Source organism: Rattus norvegicus, chromosome 2 (genome assembly GCF_021556685.1).
Source record: "Rattus norvegicus strain SHRSP/BbbUtx chromosome 2, alternate assembly SHRSP_T2T, whole genome shotgun sequence".
NCBI classification, from domain to species: Eukaryota; Metazoa; Chordata; class Mammalia; order Rodentia; family Muridae; genus Rattus; species Rattus norvegicus.
The window spans coordinates 61,367,351-61,390,830 of NC_141535.1; the positions used below are offsets into that span (position 1 = coordinate 61,367,351).

General features: G+C 46.1%; 1 protein-coding gene across 8 annotated transcripts in view; it reads right to left on the minus strand.

Annotated features, from left to right (window-relative positions):
• The window catches only part of Rai14 (retinoic acid induced 14), a 136,621-nt gene that overhangs the window by 43,043 nt on the left and 70,098 nt on the right, over positions 1 to 23,480 (minus strand). For all 8 annotated transcript variants that reach the window (XM_087618454.1, XM_087618441.1, NM_001011947.2 and 5 more), the window contains 1 exon segment: positions 11,652 to 11,782. In XM_087618454.1, coding sequence (XP_087474580.1) covers positions 11,652 to 11,782 — 131 coding nt within the window.

Consider the following 23,480-nt stretch of genomic DNA (forward strand, 5'->3'; position numbering starts at 1 on the left):
GTTATAAGCTGTATGTAGGTACTCGATACCCAGTGGAGTTCCCATACACCCAAAGTTTAAAAAAAAAATTGGCCTAAAAGGACAAATTGAAAACCCCACACCATTGCATCCTGCCAAGATGCCCATTGCTTCAATATTCTTTAGAAACACAGTTTCTTAGCCTTAAAACCTATCATACAGCCATATCCGGTTAAAGGAATTGCTACAGTGGCATGCTTTGCTGTAACAGGGTCTGTTTAGTTCAGTTCACAAGGCTCAGCCCGGCCCCCCCCCCACCTCCCCCCAGGGATGTAACCAGAAGACACGAACAAGCAACCTCGTGATTTACACAAGGCTGCCTTCATCCTGGGATGCTTACAGAGACTTGGGATGCTTCTGCTTTTGACAGCTGGACCCATTCCAAGCTTTCGGCACCCACCTGCGCTCCTGCATTTTCCCTCCCTTGCTCCCCACACTTCACCCCTGACCCCCATACCCTGAAGAGAAGACAATTCCCTGGGGATATTGCAAGCATAGAGCAGCAACTCCTGGCAGCCTGAGTATAGGACAGTGGGAGTGACAGTGGAGGGGAGGGTGGCCCCGTGAGAGGCTAGAGGTCTAGGCAGCACGGTGTTGGCCAATCTGTTGCTCCATGGTGGTGACTGACCTTTCGTTTACAGCAACTGTATGACATCACCTCCACCAACAGCAGGTGATCTACTGAAACACTATAGTATGGATCCTAACTGGCTGGTTGGACTGCTCTTTAAAAAACAGAAACATTATACCAAGAAGCGGAAGCATTTCACTGAAAGCAAACACAGGCATCTCTCTGGGGCACCTTAGAGATATCGGGACTCAATCCCGGTGCTGAAGCAAGGAGCCAGCCAAGGTTTCCTTTCTGACAAAACCACTCGGTGAGATGTGCAAACTTCCCTGAAACAAAGGTCTCAGGACCAAGATGGGACGTTCCCCAGGGCTCTTCATCAGAAGGGGACCTGTGCTGCTATTAAAGTCCATGAGTTTCAGTTTGGCAAGGTACACAGAAAGAGTCAACATAAATGTTCTGACCCCTGATTACCAGGTGAAACCTAGAACAGAAGGAAAGACATTCTTGGGGCTGCTTCCAGAAGACCAACTTTCCAGGCTTTCTCATTTATAGAAAGTTTTCCTCAAACTGAACTCTTTTGTCTCTTACCATGTGGGCTCTCAGTACTCACATGGTTGAACCACTATGAGACGTCAACATCTCCCCTGACTCTGGAACCAACAGATTAAACTACAAATGAAGCAGACAGCCAACACTCAAACGGAGGAAACCAACATTCCCCAAAACCCTACAAGTACTGGTTCTATACAACCCAGAGTCCAAGTATCACCAGTTGTAAAAAAGGTGACTCAAACCTCTTCATAAGGCAAAGACATCGGGGTTCAAAGAAGCCAGGGGATACACAGAAGACCAGGATGTGAATTTACTGTCCTAATAGCTTTTTCTTTGAGACAGGGTCCAGGTATGCCACATAGGTTGGCCTTGAATTCACAGCAATCCTCTTGCTTAGCCTTCTGAGTGCTGGGGTTACAGGGGCTTGTCACAGCCCCTGGCTCTCTGCCCTAATGCTGAGGTAAGTTTTCTCCCTTTGTCCTGTGGTCAGTAAGAGGCCCAGGACCAGCTCCTGGTGCAAACCAGCTTTGCAAAGTTGCAGAGAGCCAAGTATTTCTGTTTTGCAACAAGAACCTCACATCCCCGACCACCTAAACCTGCTTCCATTTTCCTCGCATGCATTTTAGAAGATGCCATCATGGAGAGAGGAAAACTAAGTCATCTTAGAGAAACCCAGGAAAGTTAAATGTTTTTATTATGATTTCATCCAAAGTCTTGGCCATGGAGTAGAAAGCTGTGTGTGAGGCACCCTGGCTCCCTGTCCTCAGCCTCAGCTTCTCTCACTCTCCCTAGTCACTGGGCTCCAGCCCACTGGCTCCCTGCTGTTTCTTGAGCTCATCAAGTACCACCCACCTCAGTCTTTCTTTGGAAAACCAGGAAAGCCATTATTCCAGGTAAGTTCAGCCATCTGCTCTGTGCTGCCTCTCCTGGGCTTAGTCAAAGCAGTGCCTGCCCTCTTTGCAGCCCTCTTTGCAGCCCTCAATACATCTGGAAGTACTCTTAAGGGCCTTTGCATATGTGTGTGCGTATGTGCGTGCATGTGTTGCTAATACACAAGTGCCATGTGTGAGGGAAACTCAAAGGGCCACCTCTGGTGTTGGTCCTTGCTGTCCACTGTGTTTAACTGTCTCTTTGTTGTTCACTGCTGCATATAGTAGGCTAGCTGGCCCTCCGACTTCCAGTCTCTTCTGCCTATCTTTCTATAGGAGTGCTAAGATTATAGAGATGTGTGTCAGCACGACAAGCTTTTTTTTTAAGAGGGTTTCTGGGGATTTGATGTTAGGTCTTCACTCCTGCATGGCAAGCACTCTACTGAGTCGTCTCCCCAGCCCTGACGGTCTCAACTGTATAGACCAGTACTATGCCTGCACTGGTCATGTCTCTACCAGAAACCCACAGAGAAGACTGAGAAACGGAAACTTCTGTTGCCTTCTGACTGGTATTAAAAAGGGAGGGGGCATATAAAAATAGCGTCATAGTTTGATTGTGGAGTGTCTAGCCAAAGGCTAGAATTTAAAGTGCCCAATTGCTAGTTGAAGATCATGGAGCCTTTTAGGAAAGGTAGGGCCTGCCTGGTGGAAGATAAGTTATTAAGGGGGTTTTACCCGTTCCTTGTTCCCTGCCTAGGTTCTCTGATTCCCAGTCTGTGATGAGGTAAGGGGGTCTCTGCTGTTCCCACTGCCATGGATGGAACCAGACTTCATCCTGTAGCATGATTCCCACCAGGATAAACTGACAATGGAATCCTCCATCCCTTGTTCCCATCAGGTGTTTTGTGGCAGAAAGAAGGAAAGTAATGAATAGAACTATGACTGGTGGCTTTTAAGGGTCCAGGATTGCTATTAAATGTAACCAGAAGTAATATTTCTAGGCTGGGTTCTCCTCGGGTCTGGGCGGGGAGTGTGGAGATGGAATTGGAAGCTTACTTATTCTAAAGCAATAAACTCTACTGGGCTGGGGTATAGCTCAAGGGTGTAGTACTTGCCTGGTGTGTGGGGGTCGGTAGGGGGAGGAATCCATGAATTTAGCACATTCCTAGACCCTGGTGCCTAGAAAGAAGAACAGGTGAGGTGTACTAATGCCAGAATTTCCAGGTTTCTATCCGAGTTCTTCCTGTGATGTCTGTCCCAAGATAGGAGGGCCCTTCAGAAGAGAGACGTGAGGAAAGCTGAAAGGGGAGTGATAAATGAACTGTGGTAAATGGAAGACAAAGGGCAAAGTGCTTTTGTCTAGTACGTCAACAAACAGTCCCTTACTTGGCTCTAACCCTGGCAGTTTGATAGTGAAACAAGATAAACGCAGCCATTTGGGAACTCATACAAAAGCCGGTTGGAGAGAGTCTGGAGATGCTAACTCAGTCGGTGTCCAATAGTGGGATGAGTTTGGAGGGATGCTGGCACCTTGTAAGGCGTAACCAAGGCTAATGAGGAGGATGTGTACGTGTAAAGGATAGACACTAGCTAGTGATCACATTAGCCTTGGCCCCTGAACTGTTCTGTTGCTGCTCGGCTCAGCGTGAGAACCTCTTGCTCCAGATGCCCTTTCCTGTGAGTGACTGAAGGTCATTGACTGTGTGTTCAACAGCTCCATCCCCACCCTCCCTGCCCCACTCTGCTCTCGACCAGAGTGACCCATTTTCCCAGGATCTCTCTGACCCCTGCACTACAGGTAGCTTCAGCCCTAGGAGGCACTGTTAGCCAGCTAAGAGAAGGAGGTCAGTCAGAGAGCCGGGCAACATTTATACACAGCCATCTTTAAAATTCTGTACTTAGCCCACTCGATTATGTTTTGAGGCAAGGTCTTGTAATGTACACTAAGCTGGTCACAGACTTGTAGTAATCCCCCTGTTGCTGTCACTCTACGTGTTAGATTACAGGTAGGGCGGCTTCTTACAAAACCCAACTTTGCAAACAGCTTTAAAACAGTATTTTCATTAGCGGTTTCTAATTTCCAAATCCATTCTAGTTATATTTCTCCCTTATTGATTATGTCTTCACTTACAGCAAATTTTCCAACAAGATGGTATTGTGCTTTAACATTTCCCTGGAGTGTAACTTTAACATGATTTACCAGAAGACAAAATTAATTTAATTTAACTTGTATACAAGGACTATAGACTAACAAGTATGGTGTGTGTGTGTGTGTGTGTGTGTGTGTGTGTGTGTGTGTGTGTATGTGTACATGAACTAAGAAAAAAATTCCACTAGCTTCCTCACCCCTAGCTGTAACTTGTCAGCATTGACATTCATTAGGAAACCTGGTCTAGGAGATGTGACTGTCCCCCTGTGGAGTGTCTTGCTTTGTGTTTCACTAACTGGACTGACCGTCTGAAATCATCTAGGGTGGTTAAAACTGCCTTCCACCCAGCCTACTTCTCTTATGTGGTGGTTTAAATGAGATGTCCTGTGTTGAAGTTGTTTGGGAAGGATTGGGGGCGTAACCTTGCTGAAGGAAGCAGAACATTAGGGTAAGCTCTGAGATTTTCCAGTGTGCTCTCTGTTTCTGTTTAGGGATTAATATACGAGCTCCCCGGGCTTCTCCAGCACCATGCCTGCCTGCCTGCCTGCCTGCCTGCCTGCCTGCCTGCCTGCCCGCTACCATTTTCCCGTTATGATAGTGATGGTGTTTTGTCCTCTTGGAACCCTAAGTTCCACCCTCTACCCAAACTCTTCTGTAGGTTGCCTCAGGAATAGTGTCTTATCAAAGTAACAGAAAAACATCCGCTAAGGAAAGCCAAGTTTAGTTACCAAGTTGGGGAACTGTGGCCCCCCCTTTAACTGCACTGGCAGCAACTTTTCGTTGCCGTCATTACTGTTCTCGAGGGCAGAAATTCCCTTAGGCCTTTTCCTCTTACAAACTGAAAACTATCTGGGTGGGGGTCTTGCTCTGAGCTAGCACTGGGCAGGCAGATTTGGCCTTAAAGGGGCTAATTTTAGCAACTACAGCCTCTCATAGACACCAACACATGGTTGGAACATCCACCTTGGTGGTTTCCTTTTCCTCTCCAAACTGTGTACTTTTGTATTTCTTTTGCCCCTGTTTGCTTTCCCTCCCTGTAGACCTGCATGCAAGTATTACTAATAACCATTTAACATAAGTTAATGACTTCATAAGTCAGTATAAAGCTATCTTGAAATAGCCTCTGATGTCTGCCAAAAAAAAAAAAATTCATTACATTTTAATTTTAGCCTCAGGCAAGTTCTTAGGATGAGGGCAGAAAGCAGCCAAAGAATCCCAGAACAGCCACTAGCCCTGCCTGACACTGCTCCACCTTAATCTGGACCCTTAGAGTCATGGCCATCTCAGCACACTGACTTTCTAGCTCCCGGTGGGATGGCTTATTTAGGCCCTGCTTAGTGTTCAACTGTTTTTCTAGTCCCAAATCCCCAATGTTTCCACATTCCACCAAAAAAGTAGCACAGTCAGTCAAGTCTGACCCACAGCGAGGGGCTCTCACAGACACAAGCATTGCAAACACAACACCCGCTGACAGGTTTTGACATTTACCCTTCTCCAAATTGCTAAAAACCATTGGATTAGATGACATCCCTAAAGCTTGTCACCAAGCTCCATGCCCTTATTTGGCCACTTCCTCCTCCTGAGGCTGCCAAGGTCCCACAATCAAAAGCCCCCTTTAGCTCATCTAATTAACATGCCCCACTAAAATTAAACACCTCTCTTTAACGAGGGGTTTCCCCTTTTCTCTTTCTAAACTGCCATTCTCCTATGAGCCATGCCTGTCTTCTCTCTATCCAGAGGCAGTCCTTTGTCCCTCAGGGGCAAACATACCTTCTCCCTTGCTCCCTTCCCCTTCTCCCTCATCCTCTCTCTCCTGTCTTTGTCTCTTAGTTCTTGCCCTTTGTCTCTCTGGGGCAAAGAAATCTCCCTTGTGCTGAAAACCTGGCCTCGGTGTGAACTCGACTCCTCACACAGTCTACCTTCCTGGTACTAATTTCTGTCTTAGTGACCAAAGCAGCTCTAGAAGAGAGAGCTTATTTGGGGCTTACAGCTTCAGGAAGTTAGACACAACAGTGAAGTCCAGGTAGAAGGTGGTGGGCAGACAAAGCGGCTAGAGCTCTCGTCTTGAACCCTATCCACGGTAGCACATTTCCTCATCCTCCCCAAACAACCACCAACTGGGAACCAAGAATTTAGATGCCCAACACTTATGGGGGCATCCCCTTCACTCAGACACTGCTAGTTGCCTTTTGCCTCTGTCACCAAAACACCTTTCAGAGAACTTGGGAGGTAAAATCCTTTTTTATAGTTTATGGGTATGAGTGCTTCCCCCCCCCACACACACACACACAAGACGTGTGTGTGTGTGTGTGTGTGTGTGTGTGTGTGTGTGTGTGTTTGTGTAAGAGATGCATGCCCAATGCCTGCAGAATCTAGAAGGTGTCAGATCCTCTAGAACTGGAGTTACAGACAGTGGAGAGCTGCCCTCTGAGTCCTGGGCACCAAACCTGGGTCCTCTGCAAGAACAGGTGCTCATTACCAGGGAACCAGAGCTCCAGCCCCAGGAAGGAAAATCCAGGCACACGTTTGAGGAGCTCACTTTTTGGTTGCTTAGCCCCGTGCACTTAGGAAGGAACGGTAGCAAAGGCTGTGTTCTGGGAGTCCAGAGTCCCCAGGGTGGTATTATATGAAAATGCATGCTTCGGTAGCCTACTCCTGACAACTAGGCTCTACTGTCTGCCTTTCACCATCTAAGGAGAGGCAAGGGGAGAAATAGGGTAGATGTCAAATGGGGACCCAGACGGATTCACTCACCTATAAAAACTGATACAGGGGCTGGGGCTACGACTCAGAGGTTAAGAGCACTAATTGCTCTCGCAGAGGACCCAAGTTCAATTCCCAGTACCTGCATGGTGGCTCACACCATCTGTAACTCCACTTCCAAGGGTCTGGTGCCTTCATCTGACCTACATGGGTCCCAGGCAGGCAGATGATACTCATACACACCTGTGGGCAAAATACTCACATACACAAAAGCAAATAAAAAAATCACGCGAGGACAACAGGATACGTGGACCCATCAGCTATCAACCGAAAGCAGAAGGCTGTAAGTCAGGGGATAGAGTATCACAACCTGGGCTCCACGTTCCAGAGCAGTTTCAAGAGACACTCTGTCCACATCATCTAGAGCCCAAGTACCTATCACTACCTAGGGCCAACCTTCAAAGGGAAGCATTGCAGAAAGTGGGGGAGGTTGTAATCACATGCGGTGTGTAATGGTTCCTATTAAGTAATTTAGAAGTCCTTTGTGAGACGCCCTAGAGAAGGCCGGTCACATAGAATGACTTGATTTCTAAGACAGAACTGCTGGTACCAACTATCTAACACATCCCTATTCTAAGCAAACGGAAAGGCAGAGAACAGAAAAGGTCACCAGCCAGAGAAGTGTCATACTGTACTGGCCTGCAGAGCTCAGAGCTCCTTCTCTACACTTCAGTTCCTCAGTCATCTAAAAATATTTTCACGAGGTTTTGCTTTCGAGGCCAAAGAGATCAGGTTTCTGAAATGTGGACTGTACACTCCTCCTTCCTTCCTCCCTCCTTCCCTCTCTGTACCCCCTTTTGTCTCTAAGGTCTATGTACATATGCCCTGGTGAGTATTTGTTCAAATAATATGGTCCCAGTAGTGATTTTATTTAGTCTGGTTGTTCCTAAGACAAACACACATAACTTTAATTAAAGGCATATCCAACACAGGGGAAACCATCTTGAAGCAATTAGACTCTTCCCCCGGTAAGGTTTCAGGGTCCTGCCATCCCTTACTTCCTTACCTCCCCCATGGAAAGAGCCCAGATGGGGCGGAGGAAAGCCAAGCCCAACTCCACACACACAGCCTGGAGCTATAACTTTCTGCCCCTTTCTGTTCTATTTTGTCTTCCTCCAGCCAAGCCACCACTCTCGGTTTACCCTTTCCTAAATGAATTCCAGTCGCTCAACCGCGTTCACTTTTTTTTTTTTTTAAAGCTCCTCTGTGATCAGTGTAGGAGGAAGAAATTTTCTGACAGCTTCTCCTCTTGCCGTGCATGATGGGGGATAAGCAGGAAGAAACTAAAAAGTTTCAGGAATTTCCAAGCCACCCATCTGGTCTTGGGATATGGAAGTTTCTGGAGAATGTCTGGGCGATAGCTGCCTTGACCACTGCATTCTTGGGGCTTCTGGGCTTGCTGAACATCTGGATGATACAAGCTGAGTACTTTCCTATTGAAACTGCCCTGGAAGCAGGGGTATGGGAGCTTTTCCAGAATTGCCTAGATCTCCTGGATCCCAAGTTAATTCACCCCTAGGTTATCTACCTATGAAGCATTACAAGCAAAACAAACAAACAAACAAACGGAGGAGGGGGAGGTTTGTTCTCTATAGCAATCACAGCAAACAGTTCTTTTGTGCCTAGAACACAAGGGAAAGGCTAACTCAACACAAATGGTATGGCCCGTGTCTTCCTGGAGCTTCACCACTGCATGAGAGCATGAGTCTCAGATCGGCGTCTCTGCTACTCCCGTTCTTTCAGTACTGTCGAACGTAACTGGACATAGAACCTGGGCAGATCCGTGGACATCCTGACTTAAGAGGAGGTGGGGACATACAGGAGAAGAGGGCATAGGGAGACGACGTTTGCATAGTAGAGAGATGACCTTTAAAACCAAGTCAAGACTCTGCACTCACACGCACAATCCCTTACCCGGAAGGTTCTCCAGAAGAGGGTCCTGCAGCCTGATTTCTGCTATGGAACTTTATACAAGGCAGAGAATGAGGCTGAGCATGGCCAAGGACATAATTTTCAAGCTCATGACGTGGCCTTTTCCTTCAGAGAGGAAGGCAAAGCATCTCTCACAAGTCCACAAAGGGCACAAATCATCTCTTATAAGCTCCACGGGGCTGGTCCAGGCAAGAGTCGCAGCTGAGGGGACAAGACTAAGGGCAAGGAGTGAAGCCTCATGGGGCTCTTTTTATAATGCAAGCCTTGACAGGACGATAAAGGGACACGGAAGTTGGTTTCTCAGTCTCTCAGCTGCACCTCAATGTGAATATTCCAACTAGGTGGACTAGAAATATAAAACCAGTTAAGATTTAATTCCACAGTGCCTTTAAGTCTTAAATTCTTACTGTAACCAGCAAATAAGTTCAGTCCTCAAGTAAGTATCCTGAGCAGGAAAACGAAGTGTTGACAGGTGATGATGTATAGAAAATCCCACACTGGAAAAGGGATCACCTTTCTTTCATTAGTTCTTCTAACTTTCTATGTAAGGACCGTTAAGGGGGAGAACAAAGTTGACTTCCAAGTGGGAGCGCCTTCGGAGAGCGAGATAGGGAGAGCCTTGCTTTTATCTTTTGTAAAATGGAAGCAGGGGTTTCCATGCGACTTCTGTGTACAGTTCGAGAACAGAATGAACTCTGACACATGTAAAACACGGATGAACCTTGAGCACACACTAAGTGAAGACGCTAGAGGGGCTACATACCTAACTCCATTTACATGAAAGATTCAGGAGAGGCAAATGCAGAGAGACCACAAGCACACTAATGATTGTCAGGGGGAGAAGTTGGGAATGGCTACTGAGAGAGAAGGGAGGAGTTTCCTTAGGGGTGATGAACCTCACTGTGAAACTGAACAGCGATTTTAAAATCATTAACACGCTTAGTTTTACCACAATAGAAAAGAGAGACTAGACCGTAGTCATCTTAGCCATCTATTCTAAACAGAATAAACAGGAAGTAAGGGACAAATTTCATAAGGTCTTCTTCCCACCTGTGTCCAAGTGGCTAATCTAAATTTTGTCTTCATTTAGTGAGTGTTGTCTTGGTTAAAGCTGTCATGAGCGCTTATCCTGCCTTCCCCTGGGGTGACTATAAAAGGCTGTCTTATGCAGGCTCCTGGGCAGAGGGAATAGTTGCAGGAAGGCTGAGCTGGATTAGCACAGAAACATCAGGACAAAAGAATAGACTTCCAGGCCTCCCAAGGTGCAGTGACATCTTTTTAAAGCACCTTAGGCAGTTCTAGTGTAGAAGCTCCCTAGACAGAGAACCACTAGTCTGAAGCGAGAAAGAAGAAACCGTTTCTTGAATGTCTCCTGTGGCTGAGGAGACTTTGTATACACAGGACCTACAACCATGGGTCATCCACACTTAGCCCTTTACTAACCAGGAACACCACTACATCATGGACCCCAGGAAGAGGCGCTACCTCTACGGAAGAGGAGATGAGGACAAATACCCCATCTGCTTTACCTAAACTCAAAGGAAAAATGAAGGTTTTCTGAGAAGGGCCAGGCAATGAGGATTTGGGGCTCTGTGAGCCATATGGCCTCTGCTGTAATTATTCAGTTCTGCCTCTGTAGCCCAGGGGCAGCCATGGACCGGGACTTAATGAACAACATGCATCAGGCCAGGCTTACCATCTCTGCTACAAATGTGGTACTTTAAACATCCTCAGAAAAGTGCCCCAGTCGCCAACTGGAGACACCAGCCACTGACCACCCCATGCCCACACTGCTTTCAGAGCGTGGAATCTCTGACGATGGAAGCTACTGGCAAGCAGCTGAGGACTCCTGAGGACACCCAAGAGCGAGGCTCAGTCAGGTTCACACCTTTAGTCCCAGCATTTAGGATTCAGAGGTAGGCAAATGCAAGCACATTAATGAGGCTCTTTTTATAATGGAAACCTTGATCTTAACATGGTTACAGGATGGTAAAGGAACAGGAGAGTTGGTTTCTTGGTCTCTTAGCCCCACCTCAATGTGAATATTCCAACCGTTGTGTTAGACTGAGTTCAAGGCCAACATGGTCTCAACATAGTGAGTTCAGTACAGTAAGTCCTTGTCTTAACAACAAGAACAACAACAACAACAAGTAAGGCTCAAGGATTAGAAGGCCATAAGCATAACAGAATCCCATGAGAGGTCTGGGTGGCTCCACGGTCATTGATCTCAATACTACTACCAAGGTAGAGATGACTACACTCTCACTCCCCCTTCCCTTCACACTCACTCTCCCTCGCTCTCCACACAATTTTAATTATGGCAAGCAGGAATTTGATGCATGCAGACACAGAGCAAAAATCTTACTCTAGTGCTCAACGAATTGTTCAACGAATTACACGCTGTAAGGTTTGAGAGCTGGGCTGCTCCTTATCCAGGGGAGAATTTATTTCCCATCTGCCAGCCACTTGCAATCCTGGTGCTATCTGTTCTCTGGTGCAATTGTTGGGCTGGTTGTTTTCAGAACAGTTTCGGCCACAAGGATAAGTTTGATGGATAATTTGGAGTTGGATGAGAAAGGAAACAGGCCCAGACAGGATTTAGCATGGGGTTGGGAAGAGTTCGGCAATAGTTTTTTTGAAGGCCCCCAAAGCATTGGTCAAACACCCCTTGATGAATAAGTCAGAATTTGGGGGTTTGTTATTTTGTTTTTTACGGTGTTGGAGATGGAGCCCAGAGTAGCAGACACTCTACCGCTGAAATGCCCCCAACCCTAAACAAACCAGCATTCTGTCTTACGCGGTCTTGCCCTCGCTGTCATGCTTGGTGGCACTGGCCCCTTTCTTGCCCAGCAGTGAGGCCACCTTCTCAGCATCTCCATTCTCCACAGCCTGCAGCAGGCGGTCATCATTCTTGTTCCACTCGTTCGTCTGCGAGGCAAAAGGCAGAGGTAGAGGGATGAGCAACAGAGCCATGTCCGGCATCAAACCCTGCTCAAAGCAAGCAAGCGGCTTTAAAATCGCCCTCCGCTTCACCTTGGGAACACCCAAGAACGCTAGCTTTCCTAAAGAAAGCGGCGAGGGTTGAATGAAATGCCAGCCATCAGCAAGCTCTGACAAAGAAAGGGTCACTCCCTTCAGGTACCCTTCAGGAGATGAAGCAACATAGGACTAGGGGCCAGCTTACTCATTAGCTCATGGCTAGCTAACCTTGATGGTTAGCTGGTGCCTGAGAACTCAGGCCTTCGACAGAGTGAGCGGTTCACTCAAGGGCACTGTGCTACAAAACCAAACTGGCCAACAGTTCAAGGTTCCCCAGGGCTTAAGCATGAGCTCTTCCTTCTGGCCTGTGGACCAGGCTGCAATTCTCTGAGCTGTGCAGGCTGCTGACTCGGTGAAAGACTGCAGTCGACAAAAATGGTCTCTGACCAAGTCAGGACATATCAAAACAGCCAGAGCAACGGAGGAACTGAATTCTCAAAACTTTGAGAAACCGCTGGTAAGTACCATATGGAATGGTGTAGCTCCCCGTGTGATTGCTTCCTAGTGTAGACCTCGTTGTCGTTGTTTAAGTTTGTCTGGGCAATGCCACTCACGCTCCTGCAGTTTACTAACAAACACAGGATGAGGCAGTACCTCGACTGCAAACCAAGCTTCCCATTGGAGGGAGGAACAGCCGCTTTCACGATCACCCTAAGATGTGTCACAGAACTGTAGCACAGGCTAAGAACCACACAGCGGTTGCTTTCTCCCAGAGTTCACTTTATAAACAAGAGAACACTTTGCTGAAGTATGTTTAGGGCCAGTGACCTCTAGCTACGTTATCTTGAAAAGGAAAAGTGTGGTCCTGTAAAATCCTTCCCTAACCTAAACCGACTAAACTAGAACTGGATCGGGCCCAGCAGAAGAATGCGAAGTCTTAATAGATAGCACTGAAAGCACTCAAGCTGGGAGAAACCACATGAAAGGATTTTCTGGTGGCTGCTGCTAAGGCTCTCTGTTCTTCAGTGAAAAACCCAGTGATGAGGGCTTCCTAAATCAGTTCCAGGCGGATCTCTGAGGAGGACATGCCAAGAAAGGTCCCAGCCCTATCCAGCAATGGCACTTGCCTGAGGTCCAAAGGGACCCTGATCTTGGCTCTATGAGCTTCTTTGAGCAAATGAAACAAAGAGAAGATGGATTCTCCTATGTGGATGCTCAGTAATCACTCAGTCTGTGAGTGCTGCACATGGGGTGCACAATGGGCAAGGGGGACAAAGTAAAGTTCATCTTCCTCAGGAAGCCTCTCCCATATTATCTCATTAGCCGGCACAGCATGGGATATGTTTGAGAAGCATTCTAATACTATTGCTCTTAGCAATACCATTGCTATTAGCAATCTAGAAGCCAATTCCTTGTCCCTAGCCATATCCTAACATTTCCTGTCCCTCCACCATTAACAGAAAAGACACCAGCAGGCACTCGTGTTTGACAGATCGAATGCCTGATGAAATGTCTGGCTAGTGTAAAGGTGCACACCGGGCTACAGTAACAATTAGTTTTTTCAAAGACTTTTTATTTATTTATCATATATAAGTACACTGTAGCCACAGAATAGGGTTTCGGATCTCATTAGAGATGGTTGTGAGCCACCATGTGGTTGATGGGATTTGAACTCAGGACCTCTCGGAGGGCAGTCAGTGCTCTTAACCACTGAGCCAACAATTACTTCTTACTGGAGAATCACAATAAAAACAACAGAAGCCACTGCTTTATAACACTCCTGTCATCCACCACCTACGCGTAAGCCAACTTGTAAAGCTGACCAGGGCCCCGCAGGCTCTCAGGACCTTCCTGGTGACCTTTCTCTACTACTCTGGTTCTGCTGTGTCTTCTGGGGCCACCTACTCAGCTCACTGAAGCCTACTGTCTAGACGAGATGAAATATGGCATCCTGCTTCTGTTGGGGAGGGGGGTTTCTGGTTTGTTCATTTTATCGCAAATCTTAAGTTCCCTGAAGACACTGAAGTGCAGCTTTTGTTTCTTACATCCCTGGTGCCTGGAGAATGCTCAGTATGTGCTCCCTCTTGACTAATCTAAATCTCTCTTGACTTAGCAAATATTTGCACTGTCATAATAAAATTCTTTCATTCTCTTGCAAACAATTAAATCATGTTTCAGTCTTTTAAAGATACATTTACGGCCTGAATGAATCTGACTTCCTTAGCTTTTCCACAAGAAGGCCAGTTTCCTGAGAGTTTTCATTGTGTAGACTTTCTCCAAACTTCCTCACAACTGAGATGCCAAACCTCATAAATTCAATTGGGGTGATCCCAGTGTCTCCCTCATGAGAAACACCCAGGTGCTGGTTGGGTTTACAGAGTCCTGGGCCCATTCTGAAGATTCTGAGCCAGCGTTTAAGGTGGTTTCCAGAAATCTATTAGGTCCAGCAACTATTCTCACTGATCCCGTTCAGGGACATTCAGAATCTATGTGAAGGCTGGCTAGAGAATTTCAAGCAATTTTGTCCTCCACAAGGCCTTAATAGGATTGGGAAAGGAAAGAGAGAAAAGTTCTCCACTGTGGTGCTACTATGTTGTGTCCCACAATATAGCTAGCGACCATTAGGCCTTCATTCAGGGATGAATGATCAGTGTGTCCATAAGGTCTACTGGAGAATGTTAACAGAACCACTCGAAAGGGACAAAATCTATAAATGGCCCAAATATCGAAACAGATTACTACAGTTCAGTCAAACGAGAGGAGGCTCAAGACAACCAAAGGGAATGGTGCCAAGGTTATCAGAACCAGACAGTGAGAGAAGTTACAGTCAACACTCAGAGCCCTACTTAGTATGGTGCTGTGCGTATAAAGAGAAATCGAGAGAAATGGAACTGCACTGTGGAGAACGGGGGTAAAAGTCGGGATGCTGGTTAGGAGTTGGGGTGCTACATCTGGTGAGAAAGAGATGGGTGAGAATACACTGAGGCCCTGGTCTGTCCTGCAGCCTGGCTGGCTAGTGGCTTGGCAGACACTTACTTGGTAACTACCTGATAGTTATATATCTCTATCTATAGATCTACCTACATAACTCTATATGAGCAGATCTACAGGTATAAGTAGGTATAACTATATACCGATATAACTACATACCTGTAGAGATAGATCTATAGATATATAGGATATTCACATCTATTTCTTTATATGTAATTCATAAATCACATTTCTCTCCCTCCCTCTCCTATATACAGAACAAAAACATTATGTGGGTCAGTGCCTGGTTAGGTTGACACTGGGTCCAGTATGCTTGGGAGGAGACTTTCCCACCCGTTTCTTTGTGTCTACAATGAGGACACACCTGCTGCCAAAACCTGGCTCTTCATTTTCGGCAAGACTCATAAACCACACAGTGATGACACCATAGGCTGCTGGCAAACTCATGTACACACACAGAGCATGCATGTACTATCAAAGAGTCTCACTGAGCTGTCCAGGCCTGTCCTGAACTTGATCTGTATCCAGGGCAGCCTTAACCTTGTGTGCTTCCTTCCCTAGCCAGGGACTAGCCAGGGCAATGGGTCTACACCATCAAACTGAGCATGTTCCTGTCTAGCATTCCTGTTTAGCTAACACTCCACACATCTTTAACATCTTCATAAACATCTACTTGTCCAGGTCCAACCTGACGGTCCATTATGGATGCAGAGGCAGGTAACGCCTTAATGCAAACTTTCGACTATGTTCCTTGGAAATCACATTTTAAGGGACCCTAGAGGAAGCTTTCTGGACGTGAAATTATTTTATTGAATGTGGCTTTGCTTTTCCAGGAGACTGTTTAAACAGACATTATTTCAACAGAGCAGGAGGCCACATTTGCAAGTTCAGGAAGCCATATGTTACACTCCAGAGGCATGTGTAATGTGTCAGCTATGAAGGCCTGCATGTGGGAAAGCCAGAGTTTAGCCTCAATGCAGGATCCCAACATCCCTGCTCGTATATCACTGAGGAGATTTTCAGTGGCTGGCCGGTAAGTCTCCTTGCTATCCAATCTCTTCCAAATGACACCTACTTGCTCACGGCCCTTCCCCTTAGCCTCTGAAAGCCCTGACTGTCTCCACCCAGGAGAGCAAACAGAATGTCACCGTGATGAATGCCCTTGGCCAGACATGGCATCATCTTTTATGGAAAACGGAAAAACCAGTAGAAATCCAGTGGTCACAGACATCTGGCCAGCGGGCAGGCTTGAGTTTTGAAATATATCAGCAAAGTAGTCCACTGGCACAGAAGCGAGCCGGGAAGAAAGAAAGAGGCTAAAGCCCAAACCACTGCCAACTGAAGTAACTCTTGCTGTATGGGTCTCCTGGAGCAGCCATCAGAGGAAGTCTACTTGGGAGAGTATGCTTGGAAACGTTTTCATTTTCCCTTCTAGTTTATGGAGAAGACTAGATTGCTTGGCCAATACAACCAGTAAGGCAAAGTAGAAGACAAACAGTGTTTTTACTGGGAAGGTTTCTGATTCATGATATCCAGAAAAAAAAAGGAAGTAAGAAAAAGAAAAAATAGCACATACTTCAAAACTTTAAAACCAGACAATAAACAGTCAAGTTCATGGTCCTAACTAGTTTTCCCTCAGTTTCACTGCAAGAGCCAGGACTGGGTAATGTCTACCTACTACCTTAAAGTAATAAACAGTATACAGAAGGCTGTTACACAGGCAAGAGACAAGCCCCAATATTTGTTCATTCATCTAACGAGTATTTATTTAGCTCCCTTTACATGAGTGGCATAGCCTTTACTGGCGTCTCTGTAACTTTGTAAAGATACATTGTAACGTTACCAGGAGCATGCCAACAATGAGAGCTAGTGTCCCCCAGCGTGTGTGAAACTGAGAGCCAACCCCATAGAGCGGAGAGAACTTTTAGTCAGACAAGCACATTTCTGGACCAGATGATGAACCAGGTCATGCAGGGAGTGATATTCAGGTAAATGAAGAACAGTCACAGTGAAGGATGCAGGTGCATTCAGTAAATGGTGTAGACAAGGGAGGAAGATGCAGGTGCAATCAGCAGATGGTGTAGACAAGGGAGGAAGATGCAGGTGCAATCAGCAGATGGTGTAGACAAGGGAGGAAGATGCAGGTGCATTCAGCAGATGGTGTAGACAAGGGAGGAAGATGCAGGTGCAATCAGCAGATGGTGTAGACAAGGGAGGAAGATGCAGGTGCATTCAGCAGATGGTGTAGACAAGGGAGGAAGATGCAGGTGCAATCAGCAGATGGTGTAGACAAGGGAGGAAGATGCAGGTGCATTCAGTAAATGGTGTAGACAAGGGAGGAAGATGCAGGTGCAATCAGCAGATGGTGTAGACAAGGGAGGAAGATGCAGGTGCATTCAGTAAATGGTGTAGACAGGAGCTGATCCAAGTGAAGCCTTAAAAGATTGTTCTCTTTAATCATTACTAGTACCTCACGACATAGATACCTGTCTACTCTCCTATGCAGGAGGCCCAGCACACTCATGAAGATCTTCCCACCTATGTGCAGTGGTTCTGGAGCAGCAGCCGAGACATCCACTTAAGACAGGGTTTGCCTGCCCTACTGCTGTTCACCATCTAGGTTACACTGTGTCTGCTATTCACCCCGAAACCTCTCACCCTCCCTTTTCTGAACTATGCCACAGTTCCTGAAGCCTTTCTAAATGCCGAACGCTATGCCATGGACATAACACCTCCTCCCAAGACCAGGCAGGTCATTCTGCTAACAGACTTCAACATACTGCTGCTCAGGGAGGCACTATTTCCTGGGCTTGCGTCCTGGACTGTGCAAAAGGAGAGAAAAGAAGCGGAGAGCACCAACATGCACGGGTTCACCCTCTCTCCATTCTTGACTGTGGAAATGAGTGTTTCACCTTCCCAACTTCCTGCCTACCCTGGGATGGTTCACTCTATTCCTGGCCTCTGACCCAAATAAGGCTTCTCCCTTAAGGTGTTCTGTCAGTGCAGTCACCACAGCAGCAGATGTGACTGGAAAGCTCGTTTCTCCCCCTCTGCACTGGATGCCACCACGGACGACCCTTTCTGCCTCTTCCTCTGTCTGGAGTGTACTGGTGGTAAGTTTACCTAGCACCTGGGTTTGATCCCAGGAGCTTCAAATAAACAACTAAAGTCATGCAGCATGCGCAGTGAGAGTAACCTAAGTCTAGAAATAGGAAATCCAATTCTACCCTTCAGAGAGAAAAGTCCTTCCATCGAATCCAGTGGTCTCAACTGCTCATGCATTGACATTCATATTGACATGAAGAGATGAAATCAAAGGTTAGCAATTATGTTTAGTCCTGGGACTAGAAAGATGGGATAAAAAAAAATCTTGTCCTTCAGGGAGCCCCTGGTTTTGAGGGCAGAAACATACACAGAAAGTGTCAAGTTTCTAGACAGGTGCTATAAAAAATGTTCTGTGAGTAACCAGAGAGAATACTACTAACCACCTAAAAAAACTAAAAAGTACTTACCACCTTAAAAAAAAAAAACATTAGGATTCAATATCAACAGTAATTCTGAGGCCAGTAATACCTGCGGCTCATTTTACCCATAAGGAACCTGGGCCGCACTAAGATTACGGGACTTGTATAATGCCATCCCGTTCATAGTACAGAGGAAAGAAACAGCTCAATGGAAAGGGAAAAAGAGGAAGAACTTTTACAATAAGAGGAGGTGAAGCAAACGCAGAGGTAAGCCGTGGAGTCAGGGGCAGAGGAGGAAGAACCAAGGGGAGCAGCAGGGTGTCTGACAAGAGGGCCTGGGAGGGGGTTGGGGATTTAGCTCAGTGGTAAGAGCACTTGCCTAGCAAGCACAAGGCCCTGGGTTCGGTTCCCCAGCTCCAAAAATAGAAAAAAAAAAAAAAAAAAAAAAAAGAGGGCCTGGGAGGAGGTGGACTAGGTGGCTGGCTGATCTTTAACTGGGCTGTATTTGCCTGAGGTGGTGAAGAGGAGGAGGAGGAGAGGAACAGAGAAGCAGAGGTATGGAATTGGGATATCTTGAAAAAGGAGACGTCAAAGCTAGCAGAATCAGTGGTGAGTTAAATATGACCGCGCACGCACACACACACACACACACACACACACACACACACACACAAGGGGAAGGAGAATCGAATACTTCATAAATTGATGAAAGGAGGTTTTCAAGCAGCCCTGAAAAAGTCTGACTGGGAGCAGAAATTATAACAATGTGAAGGACTCTGGCAATGCCAGAGGATGCTTTCTTGGAAGATCAAATAGCACATCCTGAGCAGAGGCTGACTGTAGTAGTCCTGCAGCGTCCACTCACCTCTCTGGTCTGCTCCATGCTTGTTCTCAATCCCTGGGCCAAGCACTGTGCTTAGCTGGGTTCAAATCCTGGCCCTAAATTCATTTAACTTTGTGCATTGCAGTTTCCCACACTGTAAAACATGGTGGCCGATAACACACTTTACGTACTGCTGGATGGATTCCATAATGCCACCGGAGAGACCTATTTGGACACTTTGCAATGAATCACCCTACTAAAATAGAACCAACTATGCCTGGATTCTAGACAACATTCCAAGGCCTAAAAGTCACCATTCCAATTTTCTATACATTTTGCAACAGGGGCTAGAAGCCTCAGAATTCATTGAGTGATTTAAGTAGTCAAAATACTATATATATGTAAGTCCAATGGTGAGCATTCTCGGATGTTATCTGCTTATTATTCTGTAGTGCTGCTCTACGTGATAGGCAAGCATTTCACTACTCAGCTGTGTCCACAGACCCAGAGATTAACTTTAAGTAGTCTGGATATTTTAATAGATGGGAGGTGAAAGATACTACTGACTTATTTATAACCGACCACTTATAGTTCTTAAGAAAGGGCAGATCTGCTGTAGCCTTTCTATACTCCAATAATAGCCACCCAGAGTAAACTCCAATATCCACCCACAAAGGGGAAAAAGGAGAATCTAGTTCCAAGGAATTCCTTCTGCCTGCTGCTAAAGGCAGAGGTCAGTGCTTATTAACAGCACAGACAATGGGTTAGAGGGTCACCATCAGTCCATCCGATCTGTCCACGCTTCAGAAGAGCCTCTGTAGAGATGGCCCTCTGACACCATTATCACCCCAGGCCCCAGAGGACACAAGGCTTCCCAAGCAGGCTCAGGAAAGCCCGACTCTTCAACAGCACAGTTCTGAGCACCACCGAGAGATCAGAGCTAGCAATGCTAGCAGATGTGGAGAACTTGGAAAACCTATGCATGTTCTTAGGTAAGCTGGCCTTTCACAGCCCAGTGGGGAGCCTTGCCTCACGCTTTATCATTCAACCAGACTGTGGCTGATAAATGGACACAAACAATAATCACCCAAAGGAAGAAAAGTCTAAACAGACCAGTCCAGAGCATTACTACACAGCCTGGGCCATGGGCTTTGACCATACTCTGATATAAGTGTCAGTTTTAAAACCAGTGGGTTTGGTTGGGGATTTAGCTCAGTGGTAGAGCGCTTGCCTAGCAAGCACAAGGCCCTGGGTTCGGTCCTCAGCTTCGAAAAAACAAACAAACAAACAAACAAACAAAAAAACAGATTTAGTAGACCGTTAAAAACAATGAAATAATTTCAAAGAATCACACTTGGAATTCTGGAACTCCACGTTCTAGGACATACAACTTACTATCTCTTACTGTAGAAAAAAGCTTCTACAGAAAGCCATCACATGATCAGCTAGTTGTGTCCCTTAAGGACGGGCACTGTGGCTTTCCCATCTTATCTCAGTTATTCGGTGGGTGAGTAAAACACTCAACTGTCTGCCGATCTCCTAATACAACACTGCTTCTAAAAGTATTCAAAGAAATCCATCCTCAAATCCATCCCAAGACAGCCTCCCCTCCTCCCCACTGCAACTATTTGAATGCTATTATATTGATATGTTCATCCTGACAGCTCCCTCATACAACACAGCATCTGGCTCCCCTGTCAAAGTGAAATCAAACTCTAACAGGGGAAAACCAGAGTTCCGCTGTTGTCACTCCCAACATCCTGAAAAGCTGGGTAACGCTAAAAGGTGAGGACCCTGAAGCCAGCCTCCCTGGGATCACACACCACTGCCTCCATCCTGTGACTTGGGCCAGTTACGTTAGTCATCCTTCTGTGCTTTAGTTGGAGAATAAACGATAAGAGTAACCTCCATCTGGGGGCTGCTGTGAGAACTGAATGGGTCCGATGGTTGTAAAATAGTATCCGGCTGAAAAGGAAGCATTCACGAAGGGCTAGCTAATTTGGTCATTACTCATAGTCCCAAGGGAAATTCCATTGTTATTCTACACAATGGTCCTTTTTCTCTAGGCTTAGTGGATACTGATGCTCACACAGTGTACAGATTCGGATCTGCTGACTGGCTTTAGCAGAGGAGAGATACTGCTGATGGTACCACACAAGCAGAGAAGCTTCTGTAGCTCTGCTTGCCCAGAGAACCAATCGCTGCTTTTTAAACGACCGAAGTGGTGTGAACATCGGGAGAATTCATTAAAGTCTTAACAGTCTTAAATGGTTTATCACTTTCCCAGTAAAACGAACTGAACATTCATTAAAGGATAATTTGCATCTCCACAGGAAAGGATGGAAGGATAGACCAGATCTGGAAACTGTGGGATGTATCTTGCAGTTTTAGGTCCAATGGGACATATTTGTTTTTAGCTTTTTTTTTTTTTTTTTTAACTTGAGTGTTTCTTATATACATTTCGAGTGTTATTCCCTTTCCCGGTTTCCAGGCAAACATCCCCCTCCCCCTCCCCCCTCCCCTTCCTTATGGGTGTTCCCCTCCCCATCCTCCCCCCCTTGTCGCCCTCCCCCCAACAATCTAGTTCACTGGGGGTTCAGTCTTAGCAGGACCCAGGGCTTCCCCTTCCACTGGTGCTCTTACTAGGGTATTCATTGCTACCTATGAGGTCAGAGTCCAGGGTCAGTCCATGCATAGTCTTTAGGTAGTGGCTTAGTCCCTGGAAGCTCTGGTTGCTTGGCATTGTTGTACATATGGGATCTCGAGCCCCTTCAAGCTCTTCCAGTTCTTTCTCTGATTCCTTCAACGGGGGTCCTATTCTCAGTTCAGTGCTTTGCTGCTGGCATTCGCCTCTGTGTTTGCTGTATTCTGGCTGTGTCTCTCGGGAGAGATCTACATCCGGCTCCTGTCGGCCTGCACTTCTTTGCTTCATCCATCTTGTCTAATTGGATGGCTGTATATGCATGGGCCAATGGGACATATTTGAAAAAAGGCCACTGGACATAGAAGGCTAACAAATTGTATTCTTGTCTGCCAAGAAAACCCCTGGTGAAAAAGCCCAACAAAAACAGCAACAACAAAAAACACGCCTAGAAGCCAAGTCAGAGGGATATGTTGTAGAAAGCACACAGCTCATCATTTTCTGGCTTCCACTTGCCCACCACGAGGAGCGCTACCCATCAACCTCACATCAACATGCACAAGAGGACAGCTGGACAGACATTCGAGGCTTGTGCATCTTGAAGGCAATCATGCAGGAAAGGGTCACCACTCCATGAGTTCAGGGTCACCACTGCCATCGAATCAGTCTCATTGGTAAGAGCCTCCAGCTGCAACTGTCCCCAAAGCACATATTCTTCAGGCACCTGAACTTCTAAAATGTCAACAGAGAATGATGGGAGAGATTTTACTTTCTGCTTTTTCCTCCCTCCGTGGACTGAGATATCTGAGGAAAAGCTTTTTATCATCCAATAGACTCTGTCTGTCTCATTCCTCCAGCACATACGAACATACCCTTCCCTATATAAACTCGTGATGTGAGAAACAAAACGATTCCTAAGAAAAGCTCCGCCCTCTGAAGGAAGACAAGGTCTTTGAGTAATCACAGCACATTTGTTCCAATAAAATAAAATATGTTTGTCCAGAAAACCAAATGGATGTTCAACCAGAAAAACAAATAAATAAATGTGTCCACAACACTGCCCTGAAGAACAATCTGGGGACAGGCAATAGCGTAGGGAGAGGCCAGGTGTAAAACATACTGGAAGCAGTGATGTGCAGACCGAATACTAAGAAAAACAACAACCACAACAAAAAAAAAAAACTGGACTCAAAGGCTTAACAGGAAAGGAAATAAGTGAAAGGGAAAGAAGACAGAAAGATAGCACCGACGCAAGATCCAGGGAATGATGTACGAATCGAAACAAAACAAAGAAACAAAAGATTAAAGATTAAAAAAAAAAAGACTGGTACTTTGAGGTACAACATTTAGTGAATTTTTGTTGATTTCAAGGAAAAAGAAAACCTCTATTGCAGAGAACAGGCTACCATCAAAGGCTTCTTTTCCAATTCAGGATGGCTCAAATTTCCCCAAAATACTACATGTCAAACATCAATGGGCTGCTTTAAGCTTGACCCCAGTGTCTTCTCCCTAGCCTTCTTCCTTTGGGCTCGAGAACAACAGGATCACCCTCAGGCAGGTGCTGGCAGGGCCTGATTTTGCCCAGACACAACTGCACAGTTGTTATTTTTTCCAATTGGGCCAGTTGTTCAAGATCAAGAAACAAATCAAAATAAGGATACATGAATGTGGAAATTGATAGGGATGTCAAGAAGCAAAATTAGTAACTATGGTTAGAACCCCCCCACA